Source organism: Morchella sextelata (genome assembly GCF_020137385.1).
Source record: "Morchella sextelata strain SCLS chromosome Unknown scls_5, whole genome shotgun sequence".
In the NCBI taxonomy this organism is placed as follows: Eukaryota; Fungi; Ascomycota; class Pezizomycetes; order Pezizales; family Morchellaceae; genus Morchella; species Morchella sextelata.
The window spans coordinates 916,131-931,227 of NW_025408620.1; the positions used below are offsets into that span (position 1 = coordinate 916,131).

General features: G+C 49.4%; 5 protein-coding genes across 5 annotated transcripts; 3 read left to right on the forward strand and 2 right to left on the reverse strand.

Annotated features, from left to right (window-relative positions):
* Positions 1–51: 51 nt before the first annotated feature.
* Positions 52–3,609, forward strand: H6S33_010766 (uncharacterized protein; the record flags this gene model as incomplete). The annotated part of the gene is made up of 1 exon (XM_044842121.1): positions 52–3,609. The coding sequence occupies one exon, from the start codon at positions 52–54 to the stop codon at positions 3,607–3,609; it is 3,558 nt and encodes a 1,185-aa protein (XP_044696696.1).
* Positions 3,610–4,614: 1,005 nt separating this feature from the next.
* H6S33_010767 (uncharacterized protein) lies at positions 4,615–5,490 on the reverse strand (the record flags this gene model as incomplete). The annotated part of the gene is made up of 1 exon (XM_044842122.1): positions 4,615–5,490. One exon carries the CDS (start codon positions 5,488–5,490, stop codon positions 4,615–4,617), a length of 876 nt encoding a protein of 291 aa, XP_044696697.1.
* A 2,526-nt stretch (positions 5,491–8,016) lies between these two features.
* H6S33_010768 (uncharacterized protein) lies at positions 8,017–10,185 on the forward strand (the record flags this gene model as incomplete). The annotated part of the gene is made up of 1 exon (XM_044842124.1): positions 8,017–10,185. One exon carries the CDS (start codon positions 8,017–8,019, stop codon positions 10,183–10,185), a length of 2,169 nt encoding a protein of 722 aa, XP_044696698.1.
* Positions 10,186–10,521: 336 nt separating this feature from the next.
* On the forward strand, positions 10,522–14,037 carry H6S33_010769 (uncharacterized protein; the record flags this gene model as incomplete). Its single annotated transcript, XM_044842125.1, has 1 exon — positions 10,522–14,037. The coding sequence occupies one exon, from the start codon at positions 10,522–10,524 to the stop codon at positions 14,035–14,037; it is 3,516 nt and encodes a 1,171-aa protein (XP_044696699.1).
* Positions 14,038–14,678: 641 nt separating this feature from the next.
* Positions 14,679–15,038, reverse strand: H6S33_010770 (uncharacterized protein; the record flags this gene model as incomplete). Its single annotated transcript, XM_044842126.1, has 1 exon — positions 14,679–15,038. The coding sequence occupies one exon, from the start codon at positions 15,036–15,038 to the stop codon at positions 14,679–14,681; it is 360 nt and encodes a 119-aa protein (XP_044696700.1).
* Between the last annotated feature and the right edge of the window lie 59 nt (positions 15,039–15,097).

Sequence of the window (15,097 nt, forward strand, 5' to 3'; positions counted from 1 at the left end):
GAGTATCCCCAGATTGCTATGTTATCACTGACGGAAAACAATAAAAAAAATATGAAAAGAAAAAGGCATGAAGGGAGAGCGTCCCAACCGGAGAAAAAACAGAAAATTTTGGAGGAACCTATTCATGGTCCTCGACCTATCGTTAATCAGTTCCTTTGTTTTGCGGAAAAATGTTTATCTTGTAAGGTGTTGTTGGATACTGGTGCAACTGGTCCTGTTTTGTCTGCTGCTTTTGTTGATAGTTTTGAGGTCCCGAAGGTGAAACGAGACGTCCCGGCCCGAGTATTTGGATTTACGGGAGAAATTATGAAGGGCACGGGACACGCCTTTACACAACCATTAATTATAATGTCAAGGGGGCATCAAACACAGTTGTCATTCGAGATCGCCCCTCTCCCACTTGGCATCGATGCGATACTACCGAACTGGTGGTTGAAAGAACACAAGCCAGTTATAGGGGCAAATGGGGAAGTTACCTACGATGGTGAGAACTGCAAGGGTCGATGCTTCACTGACAAGGAACCTCAAATAGAAATGGACGAGGGTGTACTGGACGATCCGGAGGCCCAATTCATTGGTAGCATTTGTCTCTTGGAAGATGAATCGGTTAACCTCCGTGAGACCCTTCCCTCTTGGCTCCATGGGTTCCTTAAAGTCTTCCTACCATCGGAAGCCGACAAATTACCACCGCATCGATCTTACGACCATGCGATAGATCTTGAACCAGGAAAACAGCCACCATGGGGACCCGTTTACTCTTTATCCGAAGTCGAGCTGAAGGTGCTTCGGGAGTACCTGGACAAAATGTTGCGATTGGGAAAGATTAGGCCGAGCAAATCCCCGGCAGGAGCCCCAATCCTATTTGTGAAGAAGAAGGACGGTAGTCTACGACTTTGCGTTGACTACCGTGGACTTAACCGCGTGTCCATCAAGAACAGGTATCCGTTACCGCTTATGGACGAACTACGAGATCGAGTGGCAGGCGCGGTTATCTTCTCGAAGATTGACCTGAAGGAAGGTTACAACCTCATCAGGATTAAAGACGGCGACGAGTGGAAGACAGCATTCCGTACGCGGTACGGGCATTTTGAGTACCTCGTCATGCCTTTTGGGCTGGCAAATGCGCCGGCGACCTTCCAGAATATGATGAATGATGCGCTGAGGGAATTCTTGGATCAAGGTGTAGTAGTATACCTTGATGATATCCTAATATATAGCAAGTCTCGAGAGGAACACAGGGAGCTGGTTGGCAAAGTACTTAGTAGACTACAAGAATACAACCTGGTCGCCAACCCGAAGAAATCATTCTTCGAGCTCACCGAAATCGAGTTCCTCGGATACATCCTTGCCCCAGCAGGCGTCACCATGGCACTGGATAAGGTCATGTCTGTTACGAATTGGCAAGCCCCGCAGAGTGTTAAAGAAGTACAGATCTTCATGGGCTTTGCCAACTTCTACAGAAGGTTTATTCACAATTTCTCCGGGGTCTGTAAACCCATTACCGATTGTCTCAGGGGCGATGCTAAGAACTTTGTCTGGTCTATGACGGCCCAAGCAGCCTTCGAAAAACTCAAAACCCTGTTTACGTCTGCGCCGATCTTGGTACACTTCTCTCCAGATCGCCAGACTATCGTGGAAACGGACGCAAGTGATTTTGCTATCGCCGCAATTTTATCCCAGGTTATTGACGGAAAGACTCACCCTGTTGCCTTCTATTCTCGAAAACTTAACCCAGCGGAACTCAACTACGACGTCTGGGATAAGGAGATGTTGGGAATTGTGTCAGCCTTTAAGCAATGGCGTCACTACCTCGAAGGACCTAGCCGAACGGTTCTCGTCTATACGGATCACAAGAACTTGGAATATTTTTCAACAACCAAGGTTCTTAACCGACGACAGGCAAGGTGGGCTGAGTCTTTGGCGGAATTTGACTTTAAAATTATTTACCGCCCGGGAACCAAAAATGGGAAGGCAGATGCACTATCGCGACGGCCGGAGTACCGTCCTGAAGGGGGAGGCACGCTTGGGAAACAGCCGATAGACAAGTTCTTTAAGCCCGGACAGTTGGCGGAGGAAGAGTTTGAGGTATCAGCGGTGTCGCTTGCCTCCAAGGGGGTGATTGACTGGTCTAAGAATTTCCTGGATCACGTCAGGCAGGCGGCATCGGGAGACCCGATATGGGTAGGATTGAAAGAGAGATTTGAGCAGGGAGAGAAGCTGGGGGAAATGAAGGATATCGCTGAGAAAGACGGGCTATTCTTCTATAAGAATCGACTCTACATTCCGGCAGACGACCGTATCAAGATCCGAATCGCACAGGCAGAACACGATTCGAAAGTGGCAGGACACTTTGGACAAGACAAGACACTGGAACTCATCACGCGTAACTTCTACTGGCCAAAAATGAACGAGTGGATTGATGATTACGTTCGGTCATGTGACGAGTGCCAGCGCAACAAACCCAGCCGCCATAAGAAGTACGGTGCGCTTCTACCACTGTCCACACCACATTCCGTCTGGCAATCAATATCAATGGACTTCGTCGTGCAGTTACCGGAATCGAAGGGATACAACCAAATTTGGGTAGTAGTCGATAGGTTCTCGAAGATGTCGCACTTCATTCCCCTAGTAGCAGAAACGACCGCGCAGGATTTAGCGAAGATATTCCTCGGTCAAATCTGGCGACTCCATGGGCTGCCTCTTGATATAGTTTCCGACAGGGACGCCAAGTTTACTTCAAGCTTTTGGGCATCCCTTATGGAATTATTGGACGTGAGGATAAGAATGAGTACGGCTTTCCACCCTCAGACCGATGGGCAAACAGAGCGAGTCAACCAAACCCTCGAGCATTACTTACGAGCGTTCTGTAACTACGAGCAAGATGATTGGGCAGAGCTACTCCCGTTGGCGGAGTATGCTTACAACAACTCGGTTACCACCGCCACGGGTCAATCTCCGTTTTATACCAATTACGGTTATAACCCAAGAACCAACTGGCCAACAGAAGCCGAAGTGGTCAACCCAACTAGTGACCTGTACGCCCACTTCATCCGAGGGGTTCATGATTCTGCTCTCGCTCGCTTAGCAGACACCAGGGAGAAGATGGGGAAATACTATGATCGAAAAAGGGACGAACCACCTAACTTCAAGGTGGGAGACATGGTTATGCTCAATGCGACCAATATCAAGACACGTCGCTCCATCAAGAAACTCGATCACAAGAAACTCGGCCCGTTCAAAATCATCCGACTAGCCGGGAAACGAGCCTGCGAACTGGAACTGCCGCCACAAGTCAAAATCCATAATGTGTTCCATATTGAACTCTTGGAACGGTATCGACAGAGCAGTATCCCAGGCCGAGAACAACGTCCCCCAACTCCCGAAGAGGTCGATAAGGAAGGAGAGGTGCTGTACGAAGTGGAAAGTATCGTGGGGAGCCGGAAAAGCAGAAGAGGATTAGTGGAATACCTGGTGAAATGGCGGGGCTTTTCGATGAGTGACTGTACGTATCAAGTCATGGACGCTATGGATGAGGAAGTACTTGACCTTGTCCGCAACTTCCATCGAAGGAACCCCAAGGCCGTGAAGGACCAACGCCTGAGACTATAGAGGTACCCTACGGGGCTAAGTCCTTCCCCTCCACAGACACCGCGGGTGATATGTGGAGCAGGTTTACTGGAACCATAGTCTGTCAGAAGATGTCCCGAGACGTGACACCCTGGAAGGGGGGTAAGCTGTTACGGGCATGCCAAGCATTTACGGGAGTGAAAGAAAGGCTAGTAGATACCCCAATACTCTTTGATACTAATGGCAACACCACTATCAACTCCGGTTCGCACCCACGAGGTGTGGTGCGATCGATATGCGACCAAATGCGGAGTTGCGGTTTTCCTAGTTAAAAAACACGTCTTCGACCCCAATAATAACCCCCGGAGCGTCAAACCGCCGGAGGGGTGTGTTTTGGTACCGGTGGATATATGAGGGACAGCTGCAATCAATCGGATCGAAGATCGGACCGCTCGGAGCGAATCGGCGCAAGCTGCCAGCCGACCGAGTACCTATCGGCGGTACCTGTGGGCATGAGAGGACTCTGCTATGTGGGAAAGCGATGTGGGAAGAGGCCTGAGTAGGTAGCCTTGCCGTCCGAGACCTCCGAATAGCCGACGCTGACGATTATCCACCAGACGGCCGATGGAGAAGAAACATCGACAGGGAAACGTGCATTAGAGTGGATAAATAGGTTGAGGGGTTTTAGTGGGTTTAGGAGTTTAGGGTACGGACTTAGGAGTTAAATGTTCTTGGTTGTTTTTCAGGGTCTCGGGCATGCCCCGAGTGTATTCTGTATTATTAGACTGGGTCCTCGAGACATAAGCGAGGGATATAAATACTGTGTCATTCACTGACTAGCCAAACCATCATCGGCGAAATCAGAGTCTTAACAATATAAATCGTTGATACGCGAGTTACAACTTTATTTGACTACACTTTTGGAAATACTTTATTCTATTGTGACTTCGAACTCTACCTGAACTATTACGTCGAAGTCGGCCGAACACCACACGCTAACTCTAGTGAATCTTTGTTGATAACGTAGCTCGCGGGGCCCGTATCGGATCAAGGAGAATCATACTCGACGTTGACTGAAGAGACCTTGGAGACTTCTACCTTTGTAGCTGTTAGCCGAACTCTGAGCTCTGCGTAGTGTACTCTTGTGGTCTGGTACGCATCCCTCACAGATTCGTCCAGTTCCCCATTAATTCCTTCCATCAAAGCCTCAATCCGAGAGACTTCATCCATACCCGACTCAGCAGCATACCGTTGAAATTCAGCGAAATAATCGGCAAAGGTTCGAGTGCGTTGTCTGATGTTTCGAAGATTCCTTCTAGCTGTACGCATTCGATCGGGGTCTCCAAAAGCTGTATCCAGAATCTCATAAAATCGTGTCATAGAGGGTAAGGCAATACCTTCTTCTCCCATGTACTGTAAGAACTGATTGGCAGCAGCGCCTTCCAATCTGCTGAACGCGTATGATAGTTTAGACTGTAGTGTGGGATAGCGATCGATGTTTCCTAGTAGCTTAATTTTCATTTGTTGTTTAAATAAGTGTAACCTTTCTCGATCACGATCCCCTCTGAACACGTCGGGGTCTGGGAGTTTCTCCGACCGATAGGTGGTACCTGTAACTGGGGGTGCTGGAGGTACAGGTGGAGCATTGTTTCCAATAGGTTCTTCGTCAGGGGCCACAACCTCAACAGCAGTTCGTTGAGCTCGGGCAGCAGTAAGATCTCGTTCAAACATCCTTCTTGCCCTCTCAGCTTCCGCTTCTACCTCCTGTAAATCCGTTGCGTATTGGATAAGACCATTTTGACATTGTTGAAGAAGCGCATAGGCTTCAGCTCCGACAACGTGATCGACCTGTGGATGCGCTTCAAAAAATCTTTGGAGATTATCATTGAGTTGTTGATAATCGACATGGACATGTTCCGACATTGTAGACTATGGTGTTGTATTGGTTGGCGATAGAGGACGCAACCTACGTATCACGGGGGCTATAGGCAATAGACTGTGGTGCCAAGGAATACAACCTCGGTAGTGACGTAGACGTGAACGTAGACGTAAAGGTATGCTTTGACTATGGACTATAGGGTGGCTCTGCCTGGTATGATAAACCGGTTGGAGCCCTATGACGTAGTGCGAACAAAGAATAGTATTCGTAGAATAAATACAGAGGTTGCGTAAGGAAGAAAGAGAAGAAGGAAAACAAACAAAAGCACAAGACAACGCCCCCTTATATATCCATCCATAATCCAACGATGACTAATACCTTCGCGTAACAGAAACCCAAAGATCATAACCGAAATCCCCATTACAAATCCTAATTCCACTGCACGATACCTCCTTCCCTCATCCCAGTTCATCACCTAGCCGAAATACGTAGCTGCCGTTACAGGTACGGTCGATGAGGTGGAAGGGCTGAGGCATCATATTCTTCGAACATATGGAGACGATGGTGGAACTCCTTTGGTACTAGTTGCTCGACGTCGACGGTGGATTTCTCAACTGCTGAAACGACAACAGTATGATGTTCCGGTAGAGGGATCGATATTCCATGGACAGTGACTGTCGTTCCACTGAATGAACAGTGTTGGCAACAGCTTTGAGAGTCAAAAACAAGTAAATTTTCCTTCGGCCGAATCGTAACATCGTGACGTCGCATCCAAGGTATTCCCATCACAATTGGATAGTGACCTAGCTTCGTGACAAAACATGATGCAGTTTCCCGATGACCATGGATATCCAGCGACACATTGACAATATGGGTGATTTTTCCTGATTCGATAGGCCTCCCATCCATAACGTCTACCTGACGAGGTACTTTAAGGCGGGTCATTGTGAGATTATTATGGCGTACAAAAGATTCGTCAATAAAAGCATATCCAGAGGCTCCGGTATCAATAAGGGCATAGGTGGGTATAACAGAGCCAGGATTCTGAGAAACTGAGCAGGTAACGACAAGAGAGTCTTCGGACATCTCGTCCTCAGACACAGTAGCAGCAGGGAGAACAGAAACAGGTGGCGGGGCTGGCCCCTTTGGTTTGCCATTTTTTACCAAAGGGGCTGACCTTTTAACGCCGGCTTTTGAGACACTTGTTCAATTGTCTTTTCTCGTCAATTGTTGATGGTACGGGGGTCTTGGGAGCGAGGGGTGAGGTAGCGAGACTTGGAAACATGGCGAGATTGGGTTTTGACTCTAGCGGCAGAAACGGAGACACGGGAGCGAAGATCGGCAATGGTGGCATTGGCTTGAACTTCCCAAGCTTTTGCAACAGAGGTGATGTGAAGAATTTCATCTTCAGCATCAGCGAGGTTCTCGTCGGCAGTGACGAGACTTTCCTGGTGTAGTGCCAGACGGAACCGAAGCTCTTCTTCTTCAACCTTCGATTCCTCCAGCTCAATCTTCATGTTACAGGAAATACGAATACTGCTCCTAAGTCAAGGAACAAGGATTATATGAGTGATGGGTTGTGATGTGAGTACGGTCGGGTAACGAAGGAACAAGCATAGAAAGGTACCGAGGGGTGTGGGGGCACCGGGTGCAACCACACTAGTATTAGGCTGTTGTGAGGGCACGCTTACTATTGGGTGTCTCACCCGGAACGGAATAGAAGCGGGGCTTATGGCTGCAGGCCATTCTACTTAGGGAAGTAGCTCTAGGACAATAGCATGATACAGCTCGGTTACTAGCAATTGCGGGGTTCATGGTTACGTGTCGGAATTAGAATGGATGACCGGGACTATGCGGGGGCGCTTTTCTATTGGGGTTATCTTCGGGTTGATTGTCTTATTCCATTATCGTTATCTCATTAGTATTAGAAAGTGGGCCTTGGCATAGGTTCCAACATGTATAAATAGGGAAGGGTTCCGCTTCATCTTAGTGGCATCATCAGTCACTCAGCGAGCGGAATCCGGTTTACAATATTACAAGTTTAAAAGCTACAGAACTATCGCTTAGCACTGGCATTTCCCCAAACACTATATTGTACCTTATCCACTACGCTATTATTTTATCGGTCGCATATTATCAACGTCCCGATAAGACAACTACTTGCTTACACCAATACTTGAGAGTATTTTGTTTGTGGCGGATAGTCACCGTGCGCTCAAGTAAAAGAATAAGAAAGTAGTCTACTAGAAGGACTCTTTGATACCGTATGCATCCCCGAGTAGCAACAGCAGCTATCGATAACTTTACTTGCACCACCTCTTTTGTCGTTCGCAGAGGCAGTGCCGAACACCTCTATTGCGGATACCTCGAGTACGCCGGGTTTTTTACCGAAGCAGGTACTACTTGTACGTTCGAAGAACACGACCCGGAGATCCTCAACTATCCCGAACTCTTCCCCATCAAAGTCACCCTCAGTCAGCAATCCTACGGATTAGCTCACTCCGTCCCTTGGTTCGTCGCTCAACCCTGGTGCAGAAGACAGCCACAACTCAGAATCGAGCAACTTAGCGATGTCAAGGGGTCATCAGCAACAAATGGAGGAAGACTACAACATGGAGAGCTCGATCACCGTGAGAGATCGAGGTATAGTCGAGACCCAAGCGAGACAGCGCCACAGGAGGGATCTGGACATGCCAATCAGCGACCTCTTCAGATCGACTCAGCCGGCCGCATCCTATGGCCAACCCCGCTCCCGCAGGCAAGGGGACTACCGAGACTATTCCCCGTACAAGACGCCAATCAGAGAACGATCTTCTATTCCGAGGCCCTCGGTCCTCAGGGGAACGGAAGACGATGAAGACACGAATATGGACGTGGAAGAACGCCGTATCGAGCACCCCTTTGGAGAAATCATCGGGCAGGAAATCGAACGGAGAGGAGCCCCAGTGGTTCAGCAGCTGAGTCGCGGACTTGGAGACCTCACTGTGAGCATCCAAGACCTGCCCGCAATCAGGGAAATTACTCGGCAGCACGCGGCGCAGCTTACCCAGCAGCACGAAGAACAGACCAAACTCATCCGCGAATTGCAGATGAAGTTCAACCAGGACCAAGAAGAACGGGAGCGCCGAGATGGGTACATCCTCGCGCAAGTGCGGGCAGAGACAGCCGCAACTACTACGAACCTCGGTCAAGTCTTGGAACAGATCGTCACCACTACTAGGGCCCACCAACAGCGGCAGGAAGAGCAGGCCCAGCACATAACTATACTGGCCGACTGGATTCAAAGACTGCCGAAGGATGGCCCAGCCCAAGTCCCAGATGGCGTAGCAGCTACACTGGCACAATTGGAGAGGACCATGCAGCAGCAGGTATCCTTGGTAGATGGGTTCTCTGGAACAAGGACGGCTCTAGAAGAAATGATGGAGCAGATGAGGGAAACAGCCCGTAAAGCGGCTGCGGAAAAACCACTGGCCCCAGAAACAGGTGGCGGCGGATCAGGCCCACCTCCTAGACCACCTCCCCAACAACCAGTCGCCCCTCCAGCCGGCTCCGAATCCAGTGAAGACCTCGAAGACCCAGGCCAACAAGGGAAGCAAGGGGGTCAAGGAGCACAAGGTGGAGGTAACGGGGATGGCAACAAGGGAGGAGGTCAAGGAGTACAAGGTGGAGGTAACGGGAATGGCAATCAGGGAGGTAACGCCCCGGAAGCACCCGGATCATCCCCATCGGACTCCTCAGATTCGGAGGACGAACGCCGCAGGCGGCTGGAACGTAAAAAACGAAGACAGGAAAGGAGGCGCCAACGAGAACAAGAACTCTCGCACCCCCCTCGTGCCACCGTAGGTGATGCACCCAAAAAGGCCAACATTCCCTTCTCCGGAAAAGCCGATCAAGACGTAAGACTCTGGATCGATCAGATGGAAATCCTAATCAGTCTCCAGAAGAAGGTCCAATGGGACAACGGCACTAAGATTATGTGGGCATCCCTCGAGTTTACCGGTAGTGCGGCGAATTTCTGGCGGAATTTCACGGAGAGGTTAGCTGTGGACAGCAGTATCGGAACCTGGGAACGGTTCAAGCAAGAACTCCGCACCCAATATGGCAACCGCACGAGTCAGGAACAGGCCAAGCAAAAAATGGACAAGCTCCGGCAGACTGACCCAATCGACGACTACATCAATGAGATGCAGAACCTGGAATGGGACGCACGAGTTGGACCAGTTGTCATGAGATCCATGATCCTAACAGGAATAAACTCCTCACTGGAACAGAGGCTCTCTAATGCGATTGAGGAGCCTGAAGATTTCGTGGACTGGTTAGCCTGGGTACGAAAAGTCGGACGCAAGGACCACGAGGTGAAGGCGCGGAAAGAAATCCTGCGAGGTAAAGACACTGTGAAACCTCGCGAGGAAAAAACAGAACGGCGGAAATCGCGCAACAATGCAAATCCGCGGAAAACTTTCCCCGCATCAGCCAACAACTCCAAGACCTCGGATGACTTAGGTGTTACCAAGGAAGAGAAGGAGAAATGGCAGAAGGAAGGAAAGTGTTTCCGTTGTGGTAGAGATAACCACTTCGTAAAGGATTGCGTAGCGACGAGTAAGGTCAGGTTAACGAACCTGAAGAGAAAAGAGTATCCTTCCGGGAGAAAGGACCACGGAAGGGAGGGTGATAAGAAACGAAAATTGGGGCCACAAAATGAGGCATTTAGGGCAAGGATTACGAATTTGGAGGACTAAATTGATTGGGTATTTCTATTTTGCGGTGTTTCATTCTATGTTGTGTTACGGCTTTTTATTCTGTTTGGGAAAAAGACTTTTCTAAGGGATCGGGCTATGTTATGTTCTATCGGTTTTGTTATTTTGAGCAATTGAAATTCTCTTTACACACATTCTGAGAAGCAAGGTCACATTCCGAAAAAAACGCCTGGCGCATAAGTGTTGGACTATGATCTCTATCAAACGCTCGAATTTTCTATATAAACTCCCTCGCCCCGCGCTCAGAACAAGAACTATCAACATCAACCCACTTGTACCCAAGAACAACCTTACCTTACACTTGTTAAACATACGAACATGTCTTCACATCACCAAGAAACCCGCCTTGAGATTGAGATCTCTTGGAACCACCCCGCAACTAGTACCCAACATGCAGAAATAGTCAACGCACTCCTAGACAGTGGAACGGAGGACTGGGTTATGTCCTGGAACTGTGTCCACCGTCTCAAGATCCCAACTCAACCTCGACCCAAGCCCCTCATCATCAGACAGGCTGACGGTACCCCTATGCCTAACTCCGGCACTCACATCACCCAATCCCTTACCCTCCGCGTCGGCAACCATCTAGACAGAGACATCGTCTGTGAGGTTGGCTCGTTCGCAGGAGAAGACCTCGTCATATCACATCGATGGCTTAAAGAGCATCAACCTACCATACATTGGGGACAGAACAAGGTCACCTTCGACAACATCAATTGTCAAGTGAAGGGATGCTTCAGGACCATGTATGATATATACGAAGAAGACCCAGAAGAGCTGGTCATCAGGCTGTTGAGGACGTCACCCGAGACACAGATGGTGATCAAGCAGCACCCCTTCTGGGCAAGGGCATTGGTAGGCGAGACTCTCGCTAGTGCTATACCAATGGAGTACCAGGACTTCGTCGACGTCTTCTCTAAGGAGGGAGCCGATCGACTACCTGATCACTCTGAATGGGACCATACCATTCCCCTTATGGAAGGAAAGCAGCCTCCATGGGGGCCGATCTATGCGCTCTCCCCAGTGGAACAAAAGGCACTCCGGGAGTACTTGGACGAAATGCTAGCCTCTGGCAAAATAGTCCCCTCCACCAGCCCGGCAGCAGCACCGATCCTGTTCGTGAAGAAAGCCAATGGAAAACTGAGGTTGTGCGTAGACTTTCGTGGCTTAAATGCTATCACAGTCAAGAATCGCTACCCCCTTCCCCTCATGACAGAGTTGGCCGATTCGACGAAAGGAGCAGAGTTCTTTACCAAGATAGACCTGAAAAATGGCTATAACTTGATTAGGATTGCTGCCGGCGAGGAATGGAAAACAGCTTTCAGAACGAAGTACGGCCACTTCGAATATAGGGTAATGCCTTTTGGCTTAACCAATGCACCGGCGTCGTTCCAGGTCATGGTCAATACCATATTCAAGGATCTTTTAGATCAAGGCGTAGTAGTTTACTTGGATGATATTCTAATATATTCAAAGACTAAGGAAGAGCATACGACTCTTGTGAGGAAGATATTGGAGCGACTGCAACAAAACCATCTATACGGGAACCTCGAGAAAACGGAATGGTACAAACAGGAGGTAGAATTCCTGGGATTTGTACTATCAGGGAAAGGGAACCAGGTCTCGCCTAAAAAGGTGAAGGCAATCACGGAATGGTTACCACCCACCAAGGTCAAGGAACTTCAATGTTTCCTCGGATTCGCCAACTTCCTACGACGGTTCATCCACAGGTACTCCGAAGTTTGCCGACCAATGACCGATCTCTTGAAGAAAGGTTCCGTATGGCGATGGAGCAGTGAACAGCAAAGCGCTTTCGATGAACTCAAGGAGAGGTTTACGTCTGCTCCAATACTACGACACTATGATGAACACCGTGAAGCGATCATAGAAACTGACGCGAGTGACTGGGCTGAGGCCGCAGTACTCTCTCAGGTGTTCGAGGACGGTATTCTACACCCGGTAGCTTACCACTCTCGCAAGTTTAACGAGGCAGAGGTAAACTACGAGATCTATGACAAGGAGATACTCGCTATAGTTTCTGCTCTCCTGACTTGGAGACATTGGCTGGAAGGAACGGATATTCCTATCCAGATACATTCGGATCATCAGAACCTACAGTACTTCACAACGACCAAGAAGTTGTCGAGAAGACAAGCCAGATGGGCCGAAAAGATAGCACCTTTTCGCTTCAGGATCCATTACCGACCAGGCGAAAAGAATGGCAAGCCAGATGCACTTACAAGGCGCCCAGAGTTCGCTATGGAAGGGGGAGTAATGCGTGAACAACCCGTAAAACAGTTGCTCAGCGCAGAACAATTTGTCAGGAAATCACGGACCAGCGCAGAAACTGGCCCTGAAATCATTGGCAACCCCGAGGAAGAATGGACTCCGTTGGATCAGTGGTACGACATACCAGGTACTGAGCTGCCTCAGCCACTACAAGACTGGTATGAACAGGACAGACAATGGGTTCGGAGAGTGTTCCGGGATGAACCTCTCCCTGACGCAAACCTTGAAGTCTTCGGGACAGAGGAAGCTGATGCCGTAATAACGGAGCTTGCCACTGAATGGACCCCGGGATCGAATGAGGCCACCCACGATGGTCGTTGGGTAGTGCCAGGATACGCGGTCAGACAAGTCATCGAGGATCATCATGACAGACCCGTAGCGGGGCATCTAGGAAGGGATAAAACCCTTGAGTTGATCGATAGGAACTACTGGTGGCCAGGAATGTCCACGGATGTAGCCAACTTCGTCAAGACTTGCGATGTGTGCCAGAGAGCCAAGCAACGTCGGAGACACTTGTCACTCCCTCAACCCCTAGAGTTAGCCACCACACCTTGGACTGATATCTCAATGGATTTCGTAGTAGAAATGCCAAAGGAGAAATCAGGATTCCGTAACGTATTGGTAGTCGTGGACCGTTTTACGAAAATGGCTCACTTCATTCCAATGACGGGAATCAACGCGGAACAGACCGCCAACGCCTTTGTCAAAGACATTTGGCGCTTTCACGGACTTCCTAGGAGTATTGTCTCTGACAGGGGAACACAGTTCGTATCGGCATTCTGGGCTGCGGTCACAGAACGACTAGGGATTGGTAGAAGACTCTCGACCTCGTTCCACCCACAGACGGATGGACAAACAGAAAAGACCAACCAGCACCTCGAATCCTACATCCGGGCCTACACCGCCGGAACAGGAAAGAAATGGAAGGACCTACTACCGATTTGTGAGTATGCATACAATAATGCGAAACACTCGTCGACAGGACAATCGCCGTTCTACTGTAACTATGGTTTCCACCCGCGAACAGATTGGCCAACGGATGCGAAAATCGGACAGCTGGATGCCAAGGGAAGCACCTACCTAGAAGACCTTCTCCTAGCCCATGAGTCAGCGAGAGACACGCTGCAGAAGACCTTTGACAGGATGGCGTCAAGGCCAGGGCCAGCAGTTCAGCGGTTCACAATCGGTCAAAAGGTTTTGCTGGATACTCGGAACCTCGGTGGTTACAATAAATGGTCGGACAAGTTTACAGGCCCCTTCGAGGTTGCCGCGGCCGTAGGAAACAGGGCTTATAGATTGAATCTTCCGGCAGAATGGAAGATTCATGACGTATTCCACGAGATGTTGCTAAGACCTTATCGAGAGGATCCCAACACGGGCAGACAACAGAATACACGAAAACGACTCGCAACACCCGACCCTCAAGAGGCACTCTTAGATGAGAACTTCAAACCGGTCACCAACACTCGGCCCCATACGCGGAGTCAAGGGCCAGTCACCGACTCGAGACGACCTCTGAAACGACAGCGGACTAGGGAAGACTAGCTCGATACCTTTCCTACTCTATGACTTTTCCCAAAGGGTTTTTATCATAGAGAGGTTTTAACGGTCGAGGGCGACGTCTAGGAAGGGGGAGTAGTGTTACAGGAAATACGAATACTGCTCCTAAGTCAAGGAACAAGGATTATATGAGTGATGGGTTGTGATGTGAGTACGGTCGGGTAACGAAGGAACAAGCATAGAAAGGTACCGAGGGGTGTAGGGGCACCGGGTGCAACCACACTAGTATTAGGCTGTTGTGAGGGCACGCTTACTATTGGGTGTCTCACCCGGAACGGAATAGAAGCGGGGCTTATGGCTGCAGGCCATTCTACTTAGGGAAGTAGCTCTAGGACAATAGCATGATACAGCTCGGTTACTGGCAATTGCGGGGTTCATGGTTACGTGTCGGAATTAGAATGGATGACCGGGACTATGTGGGGGCGCTTTTCTATTGGGGTTATCTTCGGGTTGATTGTCTTATTCCATTATCGTTATCTCATTAGTATTAGAAAGTGGGCCTTTGAATAGGTTCCAACATGTATAAATAGGGAAGGGTTCCGCTTCGTCTTAGTGGCATCATCAGTCACTCAGCGAGCGGAATCCGGTTTACAATATTACAAGTTTAAAAGCTACAGAACTATCGCTTAGCACTGGCATTTCCCCAAAAACTTCAAAGCAACGATAACCTCGTCGCGACCTCGGATGATTTCGGTAGAATCTTCCTGGTTATCGCACAAGGTTTGCCAAAAATCGGCAGCCTTTTCATTGGCTGCTTCTAGTTCTGTAGTGAGGCCGGCAATGACCTCTTCCTGAGCCGTGTCGATAACGGGTTCTAGTGGCGCGGGGGTGTCAAGAGACTTGGTGAGAGCCTCCAAACACTCAGCAATAAGACTATGAGCCACCGTAAGTTCTTCGCCGAAGTCTATATCGGCTGGGAGGGGACCATAGGTGGTCAGAAATTCTGAAAGACGCTGCAACAGCGTATCCTGAGTGATGTCGGACATAGTCGCGACCAGAGCTAAGCAAGGTAGTGTTGTATCGGTTGGCTGTAGAGGACGCAACC